Source organism: Echinops telfairi, unplaced genomic scaffold, assembly GCF_000313985.2.
Source record: "Echinops telfairi isolate 266 unplaced genomic scaffold, ASM31398v2 ScPeMD7_11;HRSCAF=52, whole genome shotgun sequence".
NCBI lineage: Eukaryota > Metazoa > Chordata > Mammalia > Afrosoricida > Tenrecidae > Echinops > Echinops telfairi.
In genome coordinates, this window is record NW_022103908.1 from 28,327,660 (window position 1) to 28,345,625 (window position 17,966).

Here is a 17,966-nt window from a genome sequence, read left to right on the forward strand (position 1 = left end):
GAGTAGAGGCTTGCAAAGAAAAATGATGTAGCTGCTTGTTATTAGATGTGACCATTATCCTTTTAAGTATTGTTGACAATTGTAAATTTATCACTCCGACACACCAATGTCACTCCCATAGGGTTGACGCCAATTCATAATGACCTTCCTGTGGGTTTCCGGGGCTGTGGCTGTAGACTGGAGGAGAAAGGCCGAGGGTTTCAACCATGTGGCCCACGGGATTGCGGGATCACAGCCCAGCGTGTAGCCACTACACACCCACGAATCTTCCGATCTGGGTTTCTCTTCTTTTTCAGTTTGTCTACTTGGTTGTTAAAAATAAATGTGCCTGCATGTGATTTTACATAAAATGCCAAATATTAGGCATGCATATAAATTTTAGCATTTATAATATTTAAAGTACTCATTAGAGCATAGAATTCATTGATTTAATTATTACTCACAAAATATGGAAAGGATTATATCTAGATCAGTCATATATCTGGAAATTCACACTGATTTAAGCAAAAAGAAAAATATGGTTATTATGATTATTTTGCAACATAGCACATAAAATGAGTATGTTATATATTTATAAAGAAAATAAAATCTTACAATAAAATCATGAGCAAGATATAATGGCACACATGGAAAAGGATTCCAGTAGGTTAGCTACGATAACTCAATTTTGAACTGAAGAACTTTAATGCAGCATAGACTCACTGCCAGAGAGTTGATCACGACACGAAGTGCCCCATAGGACAGGGTAGAACTGCCTCTGGGGATTTCCAAAAATGTCACACTTTTTGGAAGAAAGCATAGAAAGGCTTATCTTTCTCCTGGTTGCATATACAAGTATACCAATATAAATATTGACAAATTTCACCACCTGATACTTTAAACAAGGAAAATGGAAAAACTTTAAAAATATCAAGATAGTTCTAGGTTATTAAGATGAATACTCACAGATAAATAAAACCAAAAAGTGAGCATCTATATACTAATACATTTAGCCTTTGTGCACATATCTACACAATATGAAAATGAATGGAAGGTGCCTGTATCTCACTTAATGACAAAAATCTTCTGGGACCACTTAGTATAAAATCAAAGGCCTAATCCACCTTACTTCTGGATTTCCCAGTGCTCAGTGAGAACCCGCTGCCCACTCAGTGTTTCAAATGAGTAAACAGCAGGGTTAAGCCCAGGTGTGCATGCACTTATGTGCACACGCACCAACGAACATGCTCATGCACAGAGACCAAGGAAGATGCCCGGCCCTGAGACAAATGTCTCTCAGGACACAGGAAATACATGTATAAAAATTCATAGTTGAAAACTGAAACAACTGATACATAGAAATGATATTTTTGCCTCTAACTTTTATGGAATTTCATAATAACATTCTCTTTTAAAACTAATTAAAGGGTCATGAGTTTGAACTCTACAAGTACTTTTAGGGCGTGATGGAAAATTGAATCCAAACGTGTGTGTATGTGTGTGGTCAAACTTCCCTGCCTGTCCTCCAAAGCGTGAAGGGCAGTTCTGAGGTCACTGTGAGCCTGCATTGACCCTGGCCATGAGTTCGGTTTGGTTCCGTTTGGTTTGAAACCCTATCACTATTCTTTCTTTTCCAATTTCCATTCATTTTCACACCAGAAAATAATGCACTTATTTTCTTTTTCCAGTATAAGAAAACCAACATCAAGAAAAAGAACAATGTTTCCTAAATTGTTATATCTTACAAGAGTTATTAAGGCACTGTAATTTAAGGTGATGTAATCATTTTCACCATTGGCCTAGGTTTCCCTGTAGTAGAGGTTAAACTATGTAGAAACAAATGAAATTTCTGAAATATATTCCAATGTTCCAGATACAATGCCTGTCTATATGAGGTGGTGAGTTCAATGCCATCTGAGGCTGATTATTCTTCCTGCTTTTCACTTGGTTACTCTAATTATCACAGGTGTGCTTTCGCTGCTTGTTTAAATTATACCCAGTAATGCAGATTTGTGGAGTTAGGAAACATTTAACAAATGTAGAGGACTTTAGTCCTCAGCTTCACAGCTATGAGAGTCAATATAAATTTGGTTATGCTCTAACTTCAAGAATCCATAGTCTAGCCATTTGTAGGTGTGTAAAGAACTATGTGATATATTCCCACAATATAACATTTCCCCTTATGTGGGGTGATTGGCTATCTTAAAGGAAAGAAGAACTTGGGAACATCAGTTTCTCAGATGCAACACAGTTCTTCTTCAGACTGAAACACCCAAAATTTATGTGAATAATCAAATCTCCCTTTCCCTGCATCAGCCCCCTTTCCATTGCATTAATTTCTTCTTTTGCTTTTAAAATTTACCCTTAAAGAGAAATTAATTTAAATGTAAGGCTTTTATATGAAATATTTTAGAGTTGAGCTACTCAAACCCACCTTTAACAATAATGAATCTGGGAAACCCTGGTAAAAAGGAATGTTTCAATTCTCTGTTTTAATCCTCAACATTTTACAACTTCTGTACTAAAATAAATCGTCTTTTGAAAATCACTCGTTGGGCATTTAAGATGACCTCCCCTTGAAAACAAGATGCATTACCCGTCTTCCATGTTTTTACTTGCAACACTATTTTTCTTTGAAGAAATCAAGCCTGCACGTTCTGCCAGGCATCTGTTTTTATAGTCTTTGTTGAGTGCTACCATCTAACAAGTCAAATGCGGAGCACAGAGAAGCACGCTAGCAGAGGAAGCAATTGCTCACCTGGAGGACGCAGACCAACCGACTGAAGTCTGGTTGTGATGGTGTGTAGGGTGAGGATAGCAAAGGAAAGCAAAGTCGGGAATGCTTGAAAAATAAAATAGTTTTAGTTAACAGATAGAAAAGCCAAAGTGGGGAAGGAAAGGGGTCCAATTGAATCATGAATCCTGTCTACTGATTTTGATTTTAATATTAAAATCTCCTAAGAATGACCAATGCTTAAAAGACAGGCTTGGTGTTATCTCTTTAGACACTTAAGATATATTCTTATCGGAAGAAAATTAGGTTATTTCAGTTTGAGTGAGAAAGCGTATCAAGCATGAATCCCTAAGAAAGTGTAAAAGCACTCTCCGGATGAGGATGCATTAATTCATTCTGTATAAAGAAGGACCTTGTCGCCAGTAGTTGGTAGAGGATGTATAGATAATGCAGATAGCAGTATATTTTATGATACCTCTAGGAATCAAGGCTTTTAATAAAATTCTTTACTGCATGTTAATGTTAGTTATGCAATATATATTGCTTAGAACTTGAGACCGACCTTAGATTCCATATAATTGAGCTTTTTAGTCAGTCAATAATAAATCTCCAATGTTTAAAAGCACATTCAGTTCAGTAATGAGAATATGTATATATATATATGTTTCTATATAACTATTTTTAAACAAGTTAAACATTCAGTTAAAACAAAGTAAGAAATATAGTACTTTTTTTTAATGAACCTCTAATTTAGGTACAACACAGATTAGCAAAATTGATCAACCTCTTAATCTAAAGGAAAGAACATTTTGTTTTGCTTTAATGTTATTGAAATATGCAGTAAATATGAGATATCGATTGGTGTCTGAAAGTCTTGCCAAAAAAAAAAAAAAAGCCTGTCAGTGAGCAAGAGTAGTTTCATTTTAAAAATAGTCTCATTTTCTTATTTTCAACCTTTGTTCACCATGTGTGGGCTCCTGTTTCCCTAGGACATAAGTATGCAGGTTCCCGATGTAAACCACATTCAGCAGTTAGAAACTGGCAGCTTGCACATTTTGCAGATGTTTGAGTCCCCACCATCCTCACCGGCTTCAGGTTTAATTTGTGCATGTTTCTCTCTTCGTCTTAAAGTGTACACCCACAAGTGGAAACACCCGAACAGAAGTCTGCTTCGTGCCCACGTTTAAATAAAGACAAGAATAGAAGATCAAAGGGATAAACCTGACTTGAAGAGTTAAAAACTGTCAGCTGATCCCCCCTGTGATGCACACTGGACCTGATCTGGTTTTCAACATTTCTGTATTTTTTTCTGTTGTTGTTTTTGTTTGTTCATATTAAGGTTTATCTCAGACGTGGTATATCAATGGGGACCACACTCTTGAATTTGTGTTATATATATTTTTCTGGGGAGGGGGGCTTGGTAGATGAAACCCAGGATTGATGAACCTATAGGGACAAGCAGAATAAGTGTTTCTGGGGTAGAGAGTGTGCGTGCGTATGGGTGGGGGTGGGGGCACTAGAACAGTGTTGGGGGGCTGTAAAGGGAAGACTATGTCGAGGAGTCTAGGAAGGGGAAGAATGCTTGGAAACTGATGGTGGTAGCTATTATACAATACCACTGGATGTGATTGAAATATGGAATCATGTGATCTATATATTAAATCCCAATAAAAAAGATTAGTGTGATACACATAGCTCAGACAAAACATACGGGATACTTGCTGAGATCATGAAAAGTAATTCATCTGTATCTCACTTTGTTGCTCTGCTCGGCTTTGAAAATTCTAAAGGGACTCTAATTCTTGCCAAAGACATATGAGGAAAAGATTCTAGTCTGCAACCTTTATGTATTCTCATTCTTATCTTATTCATTTGACTTTTTCATATTTGACACAATTCTCAAAATTTTTCTATCCTATTATCTACTGGATTTTGTTTTTCTATCCACTGACAATGCATGCCCACGATAGTAATCAAACTCCGATAATCGATATCTAATAGGTTTTACATATATTCAAAATAACTAATGTTTTTTAATTGTATAACCAGTAACACAAAGTGCAGCATTCTTATATTCACATAATATATATCTCATCCAGATTGGGAGAAAATAACTGACAAAATTAAAATATCAGAATATAAAATACCAGATAGCAATAAGATGCTGTTTAGAATAGTAATGAGGCAAATTAGGAAGTAGGTTATGGAAAGGTAAAAGAGAATTTAAATGACTAAAATTTGTTTCTATATTGTGGATCATAAATAAGTGAAATTTGCAAAAGGAGTTTGTACATATGCAAGTAAAATTGGTGCCTCAAGTATGTATGTGTGTATGTGCATGTGCACATAACATACACACATGATAGCCCCAAATCATACTAAATACTTTGAAATTGAACATTTTCTAAAAGGCATGCAAATTAATACCCCTTCAGTTTCTTGTTCCAAAAACTGCTGAAGCTCATTTCAATTTGTATAATGTTTGATTTTATGTGTAGTAATCACATTTTTGGTCCCATCTGCATGGACAATTTTGCTTATAATTTCAATATATACTAACAGGTTATTGAACAAAATGTCTAACTATAGATATGTGCACATATGTGCATGAGTATGTAGATTAACAATCAAAAATAAATAGTCTCTTACAGGGAGAAAATATGCTTGCATATTTGTAAATATGGCTTCATAACATGAATATTCTTAGAAACAACACTGATAAACAATTCAATCCACAGATGCTCAGCATTATCTCAAAGCATCTATTATTGCACTTTCCAAATTTTTCATAAATGGAATAATGAATTATAAAAATATGTTAAAATCTTCCATTTTTATATATTTATTGATAGAAATTTCAATATAATTGGAAGAGTAAGGCAGAACCATATTTCCCTTAAATGAGATGATACTAAATTTCATCAAAGTAGGCTATATATTAGCAATTGCTACATGCATTATTAAACATTTTTAAAGTCAGCCTAGCACACATGCACCCTTATGCATATTGTGCTCTTTTTGGGTGCTATGTCTAAATATATTAATATTAAATCAATTTTTTTTCTCTAAAATTCTTTCTTCTTGAAAGGAAACAGAAGTTGGGGGAGGTTTGGGGGGTGAAATGTTAAATAACTTGTCAAATTCCATAACCAGTCCATTATGAAACTGCCCAAGGAGATAGAAGAACATTCCAAACACAATAGTTTCCAACACTATATGCAGTATGTATTTGTTATTGTTTATTCATGTATCCCTTAGCAAGTCCAGAGCTTAAGAATCAATCCAGCCAAGGTTAATAATTTTCAGTAAAGTGACTAAATCGAATGATGTGTAAAAACTCACAACAGTCTTCTAAGCATGCTAGGTAATATCTCTTGTACTTTTGTGATAGCCTTCGAAATATAATGTTTCCTCTATGGCATTTCAGTTTATGTGGATGAAAATTCAGCGTAGACTGTATTTTAGCATAGCAAATTATCCTCTGGTCTTTCCTTTCAAATAATGTCTTTCAAGTCCCAGGCTCACATCTTAGGTTTCCGAGGGTCTTTGTGAGAATCTGAGTCACCTATCCAGGCATTTCAATAGGAAACAACTACCGAGTTGATATTTTCAGTATTTGGTTATTAGTGATTATGGTGAGTGGGAAAAATGATGCAAGGCAGCTATTTAAAATAATATATAGTGTCAGAGCTATGATCAAAGATAAAAAGGACTGAATACATTTTTAGTTGTCTATAATATTATGTTGCATTCTAGGCAGTTTTAGTGAATAGGCTTTGTAACCTGCAATGCCTCCCCCAAAGTCATGAAGGCAAAATAAGTCATGTAGCCATCCCTACTCCTGCCCAATGATGGTCACCAGGAGAGGGAAATCATTTAAACCATTTTATAGTGATGTGCAAACAAAACAGCATGCTGAGAGCTACAGGCTCAGATGTGATTAAATTTCAGCGGCTACAAACTAAGATAGATGAATTCCCATTCACTTTGGGCTTGGAATCAGAAGACAAGTATCTAAGAGTATAGAAACCACATCAGAAATAAATTCTATTTGAAATTTCCCTGACTTCACAACAATACCAATGTTGTGAATTAAGGGAATGTCCATTATTAGCAGTCTTCTGAAAGAAAGCAAATACCACTGATTGGCATAAAATTTTTTTAAAAAACAAAAAAATGGTTTTGTTATCAAGCTGATATTGACTCATAGTTTGACCCTACAGGACAGGATAGAATTGCTTCTGTGAGTGTTCGAGACTATAACGGATACAGAAAGCCTGATCATTGTCCCTTGGAAGGGCTGGCGGTTTTAAACTGCTGACCTTGAGGATAGCAGTCAAATACATAACCACTATGCCACCACCAGGGCTAACGCAAATATAATACACTGCGTTTATACCAATCCCACTGTTCTAAAGAGTTAATGTTGGAAAGTTCATTCAGTACTCTGATGTTCAGAAATAAAAATTAATTTTTGTAAATAAAAAGGTCAAGGATAAGTAGATTCTTTGTTAGTTTACAAAGAATTGCTAAACCATGAGGTGGCTGGATATTAGCATTCATTTAATTTAAAGTCAGAGTAACAAGAACAGATAAAATAGAGGAAGGAAAGAAGGAAAAGAACTAATTAACTCCTTCTAGGCCATGGAAATTATTCTCTAAAAAAATATATGAAACAGGAATTTGTTTTTGCTCCCCTCCACTTAACATTCCAACTCCCTCCTCTCAAATTAAATGTTCTTTGAATATCACCTTGGGTTTTTCGCTACACCCCAAAGTCCTCTATGTTTCCAAATGGCCTGTTGGCTTTTCCAGTCTAAAGAAAAATTTCTATCATGTCCAACTCTTACATGGTGCTTGTGGTACCTAAAGCAAGCTGATGAAATCACAGCCAAATTCATGTGGCTTGGAAAATCCAGAACTGGTAAACAAACTTCTGCTGGGCTTATTCTGACTCCTGGGGACCCTGATGAGTAGCAGTAGAAATGAACCCCATGAGATTTGCCCTGGCTTATTTTCAGAACTGTTCTACCCCCTCTTTCTCCTGAGAAAGCAGCTCTTGTGGAACAATAGGTTCAGCCTGGGCTTGCTAATTGCAAGGTTGGTGGTTTAAAGCTACCAGCCACCCTAGGGGAGAAAGATGAAGCTGTCTGCTTCTTTAAAGATAGACAGTTGCTAAGCAAAGTAAGCCAAGCACAAAAGGACAAGTACAGCATGAGTCCACTGAGGTAAGCTTTAAAAAAATACAAAGGGGGCATAGGGAAAAAGCTACTGTATACAAACATTCCTGGGATGAGGACCAGGTAGTATGGCAGGGAAAAGACCAAATACAGGGATACATGTGGTAGACAACTAAAAAGGAGTTGGGGAAAGGAAAAAAATATAAAAAAGAAATGGGTAGTCAGGGCACAGGGTACTAACCCACCCAAGGGGAGGGTATTGTTTATATCTCCACAGGGAAAGAGGGACCAGACTTTTCAACCCAGTGCTCCAAGATGTGAATACCACATGCCAGCGTTGAGTAGAAAACCAGTGGAGAGGTCTGAGGGACAGGCCTGAATCCCAACTACTATGTGGACACCTGCCCCTCCCCCAAGAAGAATTTATTTCAAAGAACTGCATTGAACCTGCAGCTCTGGGAGAGGGACATATCTGATCAGAGAACATGGGAGCAGTTGAAGGGGGAGGAGGAGAGAGTGGAGCACATCCTGGCCCACCAGGCCTTGAGGATGATGTTCCCAATTAGAGCAGCCAGTTCACAGAGAGGACCACATGACCAGCTACACTATGAGACATGATGTCCCTCACTGACCCATAGCCCTACAGGGGAGAAGACCGGAGACACAGTGTGGGAATTGCACCCGATCTGGTCCCGCCACAGCGAGGCAAAACACTAAGGGGGTGCAACGAAACAGCAAGAGAATGGAGCGGCGAGGTCCCCAGGGAATGCTGAAGGTGGACTTTGAGGCCAAGGCATGGTGCCCAAACAGACTGGCCTGGAAAACACTCCTAAAGGCCAACAAACAATCCTTGAACTAACTACAAGCTTTTCTTGCTTGTTATGTTTTATTTTTTTTGGTCAGTGGTTTGTTGTTGTTGTTGTTGTTGTTTTGTTGTATATTGTTGCTTTGTTTTTCTCTGTCTTGTTTTTGTGCATGCTATTATCTCCGCAGGTCTGTCTAAATAAGATAAGATGGATGAACAATCTGGAGGAGAAAACAATGGGACTGACAGTTCCGGGGGGACATGGGAGTACGGGAGGTGGGGGGAAAGGTAGTGGTGTTAACAAACCCAGGGACAAGGGAACAACAAGTGATCCAAATTGGTGGTGAGGAGGGTGTAGGAGGCCTGGTAGGGTGTGATCAAGGATAATGTAACCAAGAGGAATTACTGAAACCCAAGTGAAGAGTGAGCATGATAGTGGGACAAGAGGAAAGTCAAAGGAAATAGAGGAAAGAGGTAGGAGGCAAAGGCCATTTATAGAGGTCTAAATAAAGGCATATACATATGTATATATATTTATATACGAGGATGGGGAAATAGATCTATGTGTATATATTTATAGGTATAGTATTAAGGTAGCAGAAGGACATTGGGCCTCCACTCAAGTACTTCCTCAATGCAAGAATACTTTCTTCTACTAAATTGGCATTCTATGATGCTCATCTTCCTGACACAATTGATGAAGACAAAATGGGTGCATAAGCAAATGTGGTGAAGAAAGCTGATGGTGCTCGGCTATCAAAAAGTATAGCGTCTGGGGTCTTAAAGGCTTGAAGGTAAACAAGTGGCCATCTAGCTCAGAAGCAACAAAGCCCACATGGAAGAAGCAGCACCAGCCTACGTGATCATGATGCGTGGAAGGGATCAATTATTAGGCATCAAAGAAAAAAATCATATCATTGTGTGCTCACCTCCTTGATAAGATCACTGAAGACAAATGGGTGCATAAGCAAATGTGGCAAAAAAAGCTGATGGTGCCCGGCTATCAAATCTATAGTGTCTGGGGTCTTAAAGGCTTGAAGGTAAACAAGTGGCCATCTAGCTCAGAAGCAACAAAGCCCACATGTAAGAAGCACACTAGTCTGTGTGATCACGAGGTGTCGAAGGGATCAGGTATCAGGCATCATCAGAACAAAAAAAAATCATATCATTGTGAATGATAGGGGGAGTGAAGAATGGAGACCCAAAGCCCATTTGTAGGCCACTGGACATCCCTTACAGAAGGGTCTCAGGAAGGATACGATCCAGTCAGGGTGCAACGTGGCAAGATGAAACACAACTTTCCACTAGTTCCTAAATGCTTTCTTCTCCCCCCACTACCATGATCCCAATTCTACCCTCACAAATCTGGCTAGAGCAGAGGATGTACACTGGTACAGATAGGAACTGGAAATCCAGGGAATCCAGGGCGGATGATCCCTTCAGGACCAGTGGTGTCAGTGGCGACAACTGGGAGGATGTAGGGACGGTTGGTTGGAAAGGGGGAACCAGTTACAAGGATCTGCATGTGATTCCTCCCTAGGGGACGGACAACAGAAAAGTGGGTGAAGGAAGACGTCGGACAGGGAAAGATATGACAAAGTAATCATTTATAAATTATCAAGGGTTCATGAGGGAGGTGGGAGTGGGGAGGGAAGTGAAAAAATGAGGAGCTGATGCCAGGGACTTAGGGGGAGAGAAAATGTTTTGAGAATGATGAGGGCAGTGAATGTACAAATGTACTTTACACAATTGATGTATGTATGGATTGTTTTAAGAGTTGTATGAGCCCTGAAAAAAAAAGGTTAAAAATTAAATAAAGATGGACCGTCTTAGAAATCCAATGGAGCAGTTTAATTCTGTCCTGTATGAACACCAGCAATCAGATGGATTCAATAGCTGTGGTTTGGGATTTTTTGAGGAGACTTGAACAAGCACTTTCCCCCCCAAGCAGCTGCATGTATAAATTGTTTGCACCATGCACACACACAATCCTCATATGCTTGCCACTGAGTTAATTCTGACTCTCAGGGATAGTTCTCCAAATTTTTCCAGAAAAATAGAGCACCCTCCTTTAAACTTTGTCGTCCTCTTGACCAGAGACAGGGATGACTTTAAAAACTGGGATCCGCATTTACACAGGCCAGTTAATTCCCTGGTTTGTGAAACATTAATAAAAAGGAACCAGTGGTGTACATAAAATAAAATCAAGTCCGATACATTAATACAGGCATACGCTCCTATGGAGAGGAGCAGTGAGCCGGCATCTCCGGGGAGCCTGGCAGCCTCCCTGGCTGTGCCTGCTTCTAACGGTTCTTACTGCCTCCTGTTTTGAAGGCACCGGCGGCAGCAGGGATTCATACTAGGACAAAGGCTACGAGGGCTGGAGGACGTTCTTCTGTGTGTGTGGGTCATTCGTGAAGCGCAGATTCTGCTTGCCACGTGCAGTTACGCACTGTACCACTGAGAACACAGCGTGGGCAGAGAGAACAGCTAAGCCGCCTTTGCCTTGATCTAGTCTGTGGAAGTCAGAAGCCTTCTGCGTGTTGTCTGAGTGCTGTGACAAGCTGGGGTTGGATTTGGTAAACTTACACAGCTGGATTTCATGACTTTAAATAAATGTCTCACCTAGACTTAAGTGCTGGGTCCAATCTCTGAATGTTTCTGTCCTTTTGCTTTCTCGTCTGTACAGTGGGGATAATAATGGAGATGATACAGCCCAGAGTTCCTGCCGTCTTAAAGGAAGACGTGTGCAAAGCACGTCAAAGAGTTCATGCACAGCACCAACATTATAATATTAAGGCAGGAATGGCACCAAACAGAGTGCCAGCTGCTGCGTGTCAGTCATTTATTTATATCGGGCTCTTGGCTTTAGCCTTAGTGTCCTAGGGGTGCATACAAGTGACAAACTTTGCTGCTAAGTGAAAGGTCCAAGTTCAAAAGTTCATCCAGGGAATCCTCAGAAGAAAGATCTAGAGATCTATGTCAGACAAATCAATCACTGAAAGCCTTATGACCCAGTTCCACTTTGACCCACGAAGGCCTTCGTCATTAGGAACCACTTGCCCTTGTCACTGTCCTGGTTGTTGCTGCAACGCAAAGCAAAGCATCGAGTTGCAGTTTTTAATCTGGTCACACTTAACATGGGAGCACATAACAAGTTACTTACGTACTGATTAATGAAATATTAATTTCTAGCTGCAGTGGAAATGTCCTAAATATCCTACTCTTTACCTCTAGATTGTTTCTGTAAGAAGTGGAATCAGAAGTTCATCCATCCCAATTCCGCCCTAGCCGAGGAGCGTGCATGCAGATGCACAAAACCAGATATAAACATGACACATTTTCCTGGAGAATGAAAGCACAGAGCAAATACTAAAATTATAAAACATGAGTAAAATTATGAGTATTTAAAAATTAAAACACGAGAACCAAATACCACGAGCAGTCAGCAAGGCCCATAGGCACACATTTATTCTCCTCTCCCTTGAAGGACTCTTTAGGGTGAGGTGACCAGACGTTCCGCTTTTGGCGGGACAGTCCCGATTTTTAACAATTTTTCCCGCATCCCGTGGCATTTTTAAAAAGTCCCAATTTTTGGAAACAATGCACGACAAGCTAGAGTATGTGATTTTCAGCTGCCATGTGGCTATTTCACCAGCATGTGAGTTTTATCAATGACGTCCTGCTTTACCAATGTTAAAATCTGGTCACCTTACTTTAGGGGGAAATATGAGCAATGATGAAAAGGTAAAGGGGTTTGCCCTGCAATTTAGCAGTGGTTAGGGGATTAGAAGGCGCCCTGGTGACCCCGTGGATTACACACTGGGTTGCTAATTATAAGGTTGGCAGTTTAAACCCACCAGCCACTGTGCTGGGGACAGATAGGGATGTCCGGTCCTGTAAAGATTTATGTAAAGATTTACAAACTTGGAAATATGTTTATATCTGTAGCTGTATCTCTATCTATCTATCTATCTATCTATCTATCTATCTATCTATCTATCTATCTAATCTTCTAATCTTCACTAAGAGTCAGTATTGACTCACTGGCAGTGGGTTTGCTTTGGGTTTGTCAAGCATATGGTTGCCATTTAATCCGTTCTTACTCATGGTAATCGTCCTCATCGGGGACAACTGTGCTCCACAGCATTTTCAATGGCTGATCTCCACCTTTCTTCTGAAGGATCAACTCTGGGTAAATTCAGACTCCTGTGCTTCCATTAGCAGCCCCGGCGTTTGCAGTCCTTGTCACCTACCAACTCTCATGTCCTGCACTGACCTCACCTTCCGTCTGGGCCATCAAACAGAGAGCAAAGACGTTTGAAAAGGAAGCACAGGATAGCTGGGACTTTGGTACACTGTGCAAGGCCAGGCCAAGTTTGGCTTTTGAATCTGTTCCCAAAACAAATTCTGCTTATAAAAATTATTTTCCATCAAATCTTAATACTTGAAGAGAATAATGATACATGCTTATTTTTAATCTGAACTTATATTCATTGTTTATGTGTGGCTTACAGACATTCATAGAAATGGTGGCTCAGACCTCTTAATTAGACATTGGTCACAAAAACTTTGGTTTCAGAATTGCTTGTTCTTCTTTTTTTAACACGTCGTCGTTCAAGCATTGATATGTGTGACCGACTGCACCTTCAATGTGTGGCAGTTACATCAAAACTGTATTTTGTCTTTTTCTAAAACCATTTTACATAATATCAACATAACTATAAACAAAGGAATGATGGTGCTCCCTCCCACAGCCTGGCCATCCTTAAATGGAATGGAGCCAACCCTAGGAAGGGCTTGCCATCCCTGGCCACTTGTCTATATTGTTAACACAGTTGCACAATCTGTATGTAGTTTGACTCTCACAGTCTGTTTATGTGTGACAATACTTTAGGGATGAGAGGAATTTTAGAGATTATGCAACAAAATGTCTTTATTTTTCAGATCAGAAAACTGAGACCTGATGGGTGAGTGAAAAACAAACACAGCGTGTTCTCCTGATCCAGTCTAGTCTTTTCCCATATTACAGATATGGGTCTTTTTATATTGTTTTGTTGCTGTCCCAATAGGCAAGCAAACAAACCAGGGCACTTTTCAAAGTGACCAGAATCATGATGTATAAATTGGCCTATAAGTCAGGTGCAAGTAGATTTGTCTGGGAAGGTGCTGGCATACGGACACCTGCCTGGAAGCAGAAAAAGATCAAGTGCAGCATCATCTGAACTGTTCTGAAAAGTAATTTCTTAATAAAACAAATTAAAGGTTTGTTTAAGTTCGGTAATCGTAATTCTCCCCCCCACCCCCACGGGAAATAATGTGAAGTTGTATTTTTAAATTTAAATTGTTTTATATATTTATTAATGGTTTTAAATAAGTTGATATTTTAATTTATATATAGAGAAAAGTAGGGGTAAGTATTTTATAATAAATAATACATACTGCCATGAACTAAAATATGAGGAGTACGAGGATTCTTAAGTAAAATTACGCTAATCAAAAACTGTAAGTCAAATAAGGAGGAATAATACCCAAGCCTTACAAGACAGTTAACAACGGATAAAGCCAGTTAAAAAGAGTAACAATAAAAGCTAAATATATGTATATAAGATTTTTTCTATAACGCAATGTCAATATGCAAAGATATTCTTTGAATAAATTATACAAAATAGAAGAGAGAAACAGAAGGTGTAAATTTGATGAAGGGAGTCTGGTAGAGCTCACTTGAGTAATCAAAGAATGACAGATCAATAATTAAAATTATAAAAGCATCTCAAAGAACCGTTTCTAAAAGAGTCAGGAAATTAATATAACCTCTCACCATTTTGGGGGGTGGATAGAAAAGATATTTTATCATTTCACATATTAAAAAAACTTTAAAAACATAAAACAATGAAGCATCGCTAAGTATAAAACCCCCTCTGCCATTGAGGCACTTCTGACTCATCACAACCTTGTAGGACACAGTAGAACAGCCCCGTGTGGATCCCAAGGTTGTAAATCTGTTCCAAAGCAGACTAGCGGCTCTCTCCCATGGAATGGCTGATTGAACCCTGATCTTGCTGTAGCAGCAGACTGCTTAACCACTGCACCACAAGGACTCCTTGTGATGAAGTATGGACCTTGCAAAATGCCTGTAGACACACCATCAATAGCTACCAGGAAGTGCACACATTATAACAACACAAGCCGAAACCATTCAGTTGTATCATGACTAGTAACCATCGGGGACACTAAAGGATCCCAGCAATAGTTAATCTAATGCATCTGCCATTATCTGTAATACTTCAAATCTGTGCCTTAAGCTAAACAGTTGTCAAAATGGAGCTGTTTGTATAAAACTGAATCAGAGTGGGTGAAAACGATGTCAAGGCTATTCTAATGGCAGGCTTTTCCCTCATTTCTTGACATGAAATGGTTAGTTAGTAAAGTCTTTCTTTGCGCAAGTTTGCAAAACTCACTGTTTTGCTACAAAATGTGAAAGTAACTGTTCTCTTTTGGTCGTGAGCTCTGAAAGTCGGCTTTAGCAATGTCCAAGGACATTCGACAGCAGCATACCAGATTATTCTCACAGCTCTATGACCTTTATGAATCAGCTTCAGAGAAAGACAAAATGTATATCAGATTGGGGTGTGGGGCTTGATTCAAAGATTTCTGTGCAACAGTTTGAATGAATTTCACCATCAAGTGGTCACAATTAGGAATTTAAATTATGAAAAACATAGCATCCTGCTACTAGCTGCTGATCAATAACATAAGCAAGACTAATTGTACAAACTTTAGACTCCGGCTCTGCTTTCTAGTGAGATTCGCAGAAAGGAGCAAGTCTTCGTAAACTCCAAAGATCAGTATTTGGACTCTGATTTCATTTCAAAACTGTGTGGTTCTAGGCCTGCCCATTCACTCTGAACGTCAAGTTATCCCGCAGTCCAAGAAGGAAAATCATCTTGTTCTCAAGATTATCTTCTGATAACAGTCTCCAGATGGTCAGATAGATTGAGAGACAATTATTCGTTCTGAAATAACTCTCTGAAGAATGTCCATCAATTAATTAAAACCTATACATGTATACATACAATCAATGCAATTAATTCAGAACCTCTGATTAGTCTGTACAACATTCTAATGAGTCCGATAACACCACTAACTACACAGGACAAGGTTAAAAAAAACGTTATTCCTGGAAAAACTGCCTATGACATTTCACAAATATACGAGTTTTTCTATTTTATTATGGCTATGGATATACACTGTGAAGGAATTCAGGTGTTTCGATTCTATGACTTATCGATTCATTTGGGGAAAAGCAGGAAATTAGAAGCAAAAGGTGTTTTAATATATTGGCAAGAATGATAGAAATCCGAAATAGAATTATAATCTGTTTTCCTTAAAAAAAAAAAGACAATCTAAATTTCATTTAGTGAAAAGTACCCCCAAAATAAATAGGGGATTTATTTCTGACTCTTTAAAACTTTTTAGACAAGTCAGTATATAAAATCAGTAATTCTTATCCAGAAGGTTTTTCGTAATTCACTTTTATTATAAAAGAGTTATAACCCTAAACAGCAGATAACATAGGGAGAGAAGCTACTTTAGGATGTATATGATACAAGCCTCTTAAGATCTTATTTGGCAAGAATGTTGCAATTTTTTTCTGTATGGGTTGTATTCAGTAGAAGTTGAGCATATTAAATCCAGTCAAAAAATATACAGCTTTTAAAAACTAAATATAATCTCTTCAAGACATAAAAAACATCACCTAAGATTTCCAGTACAGAGCACTCTGGCAAAAACTTGCTAAACCACCGTTCTGCACCATGGACAATCTGCTTCTAAAAAAAAAGATTTTGTGAATAAATAAGAACGCCTCTGTATAACCATGAAGGATAAAGAAGAGTGGTATGCCCAACTGAATTCCCAGGGTTTTCACTGAATGAAAACAAGTGATGTAGCTCAATGGAGCAGTATTGGATCACCTAAGCGAAGCACCCAAATAAGTAGAAGATTGCCTCAAAAAATGACTGACTGCTCCCGGTAAAGGAAAGCAAATCATTCCACTAGATACAAGGATTTCCTAATGGTTTCCTCAAATCTGCTGCAAATTCCAAAAAATAAAATAAATAAGAATTATTTAAAACAAACCAAGTGGGCAATTATCAGATTGCTGAGCATGTCAATCAACTGTGGATGTGGAAGGACGATTTGACTCCTTTCATCTACTAAAACAGAAAAAAATGTCAAGTTCCACTGTCATTAGAAAGACAAAAGGTTTTTTATTTTTCCACATTGAGTTTCAATTTATGATTCATTTCTAAACTCTATTTTTAATACTTAGATGGCAGAAAAATCCCATCTTAAGAAAAAGAACCCTTTTCTGTGTCTAGGAGAAATTATAAAAGTAAATTTCAATTTCAATATTTAGTGCTTTAAGAAGTACAGTATATTTTACAGGGTATAGTTCCTGGCAAAGAGTTAATTAACTCTAACCTATTCAAATAGCATTCAATTATTTTTACTCAATTTATTTGCTTACCAGTAGGACATTCTCAGTCAATATTCTATTTTTATGACATGTTTGGTCAATATTCTGTTTTTAAATGTTTCTCCATCTTTTAAAATTACTTTCCTTCTTAAAATAGTAGGCTAAGTAAAGTTAGCTTATACAAAATTGTAATTCATTTTTTAAATTATACCTTGAAATAAGAAACCTTGAGTAATTTTTTTCTGTAACACTAGATAACACCTAAAAACTTACTCTTGAAAACATTTGGCAGAAAATTATTTTTAAATGGGTTGATTTTCATTCAAATAATTAGAATATTATGAAACCATTTACTCTAGATATTTTTAGAAGCTATACTGTTCTTATATCTTTCAATTTATCTGCAATACCAATTTTAACTTATATTATTTATATGAAAATCCTGACTCTGACAGCATTTTGAAACATAGGGAGTGAGTTATATTTTCCAGATGAGAAGCAATAATTTGCATATACTAAACAATGATCATGTCCCTTTCATTTCAAAGTTGCTAAATTTTAAAAGTAAACCATCAACAGACATTGGGATATTATTTTATACAGGATATCTAAAATAGAAGAAAAGTAACTCACATGCTAATTTTGAAAAAAGATAAAGCATAATTGGTATTTCATTTCTCACCGGCAGTGGCCAACTTTTTAAAACATTCGATTTAATTGGAGAATTGAGACTTTCATATAATAGAACACTAGTGTGTCCTATTTAGCAGGTTTTCATTGAGCAAT

At 37.7% G+C, this 17,966-nt stretch overlaps 1 protein-coding gene across 3 annotated transcripts in view; it reads right to left on the reverse strand.

Moving 5' to 3' along the window:
* The window catches only part of PCDH17 (protocadherin 17), a 112,237-nt gene that overhangs the window by 21,387 nt on the left and 72,884 nt on the right, over positions 1-17,966 (reverse strand). For 2 of the 3 annotated variants that reach the window (XM_045287134.1, XM_045287133.1), the window contains exon 4: positions 2,738-2,821. The exons of the other annotated variant lie outside the window; for it this stretch is intronic. In XM_045287134.1, coding sequence (XP_045143069.1) covers positions 2,738-2,821 — 84 coding nt within the window. The remainder of the gene's footprint in view (positions 1-2,737; positions 2,822-17,966) is intronic. 3 annotated transcript variants of the gene reach the window in all.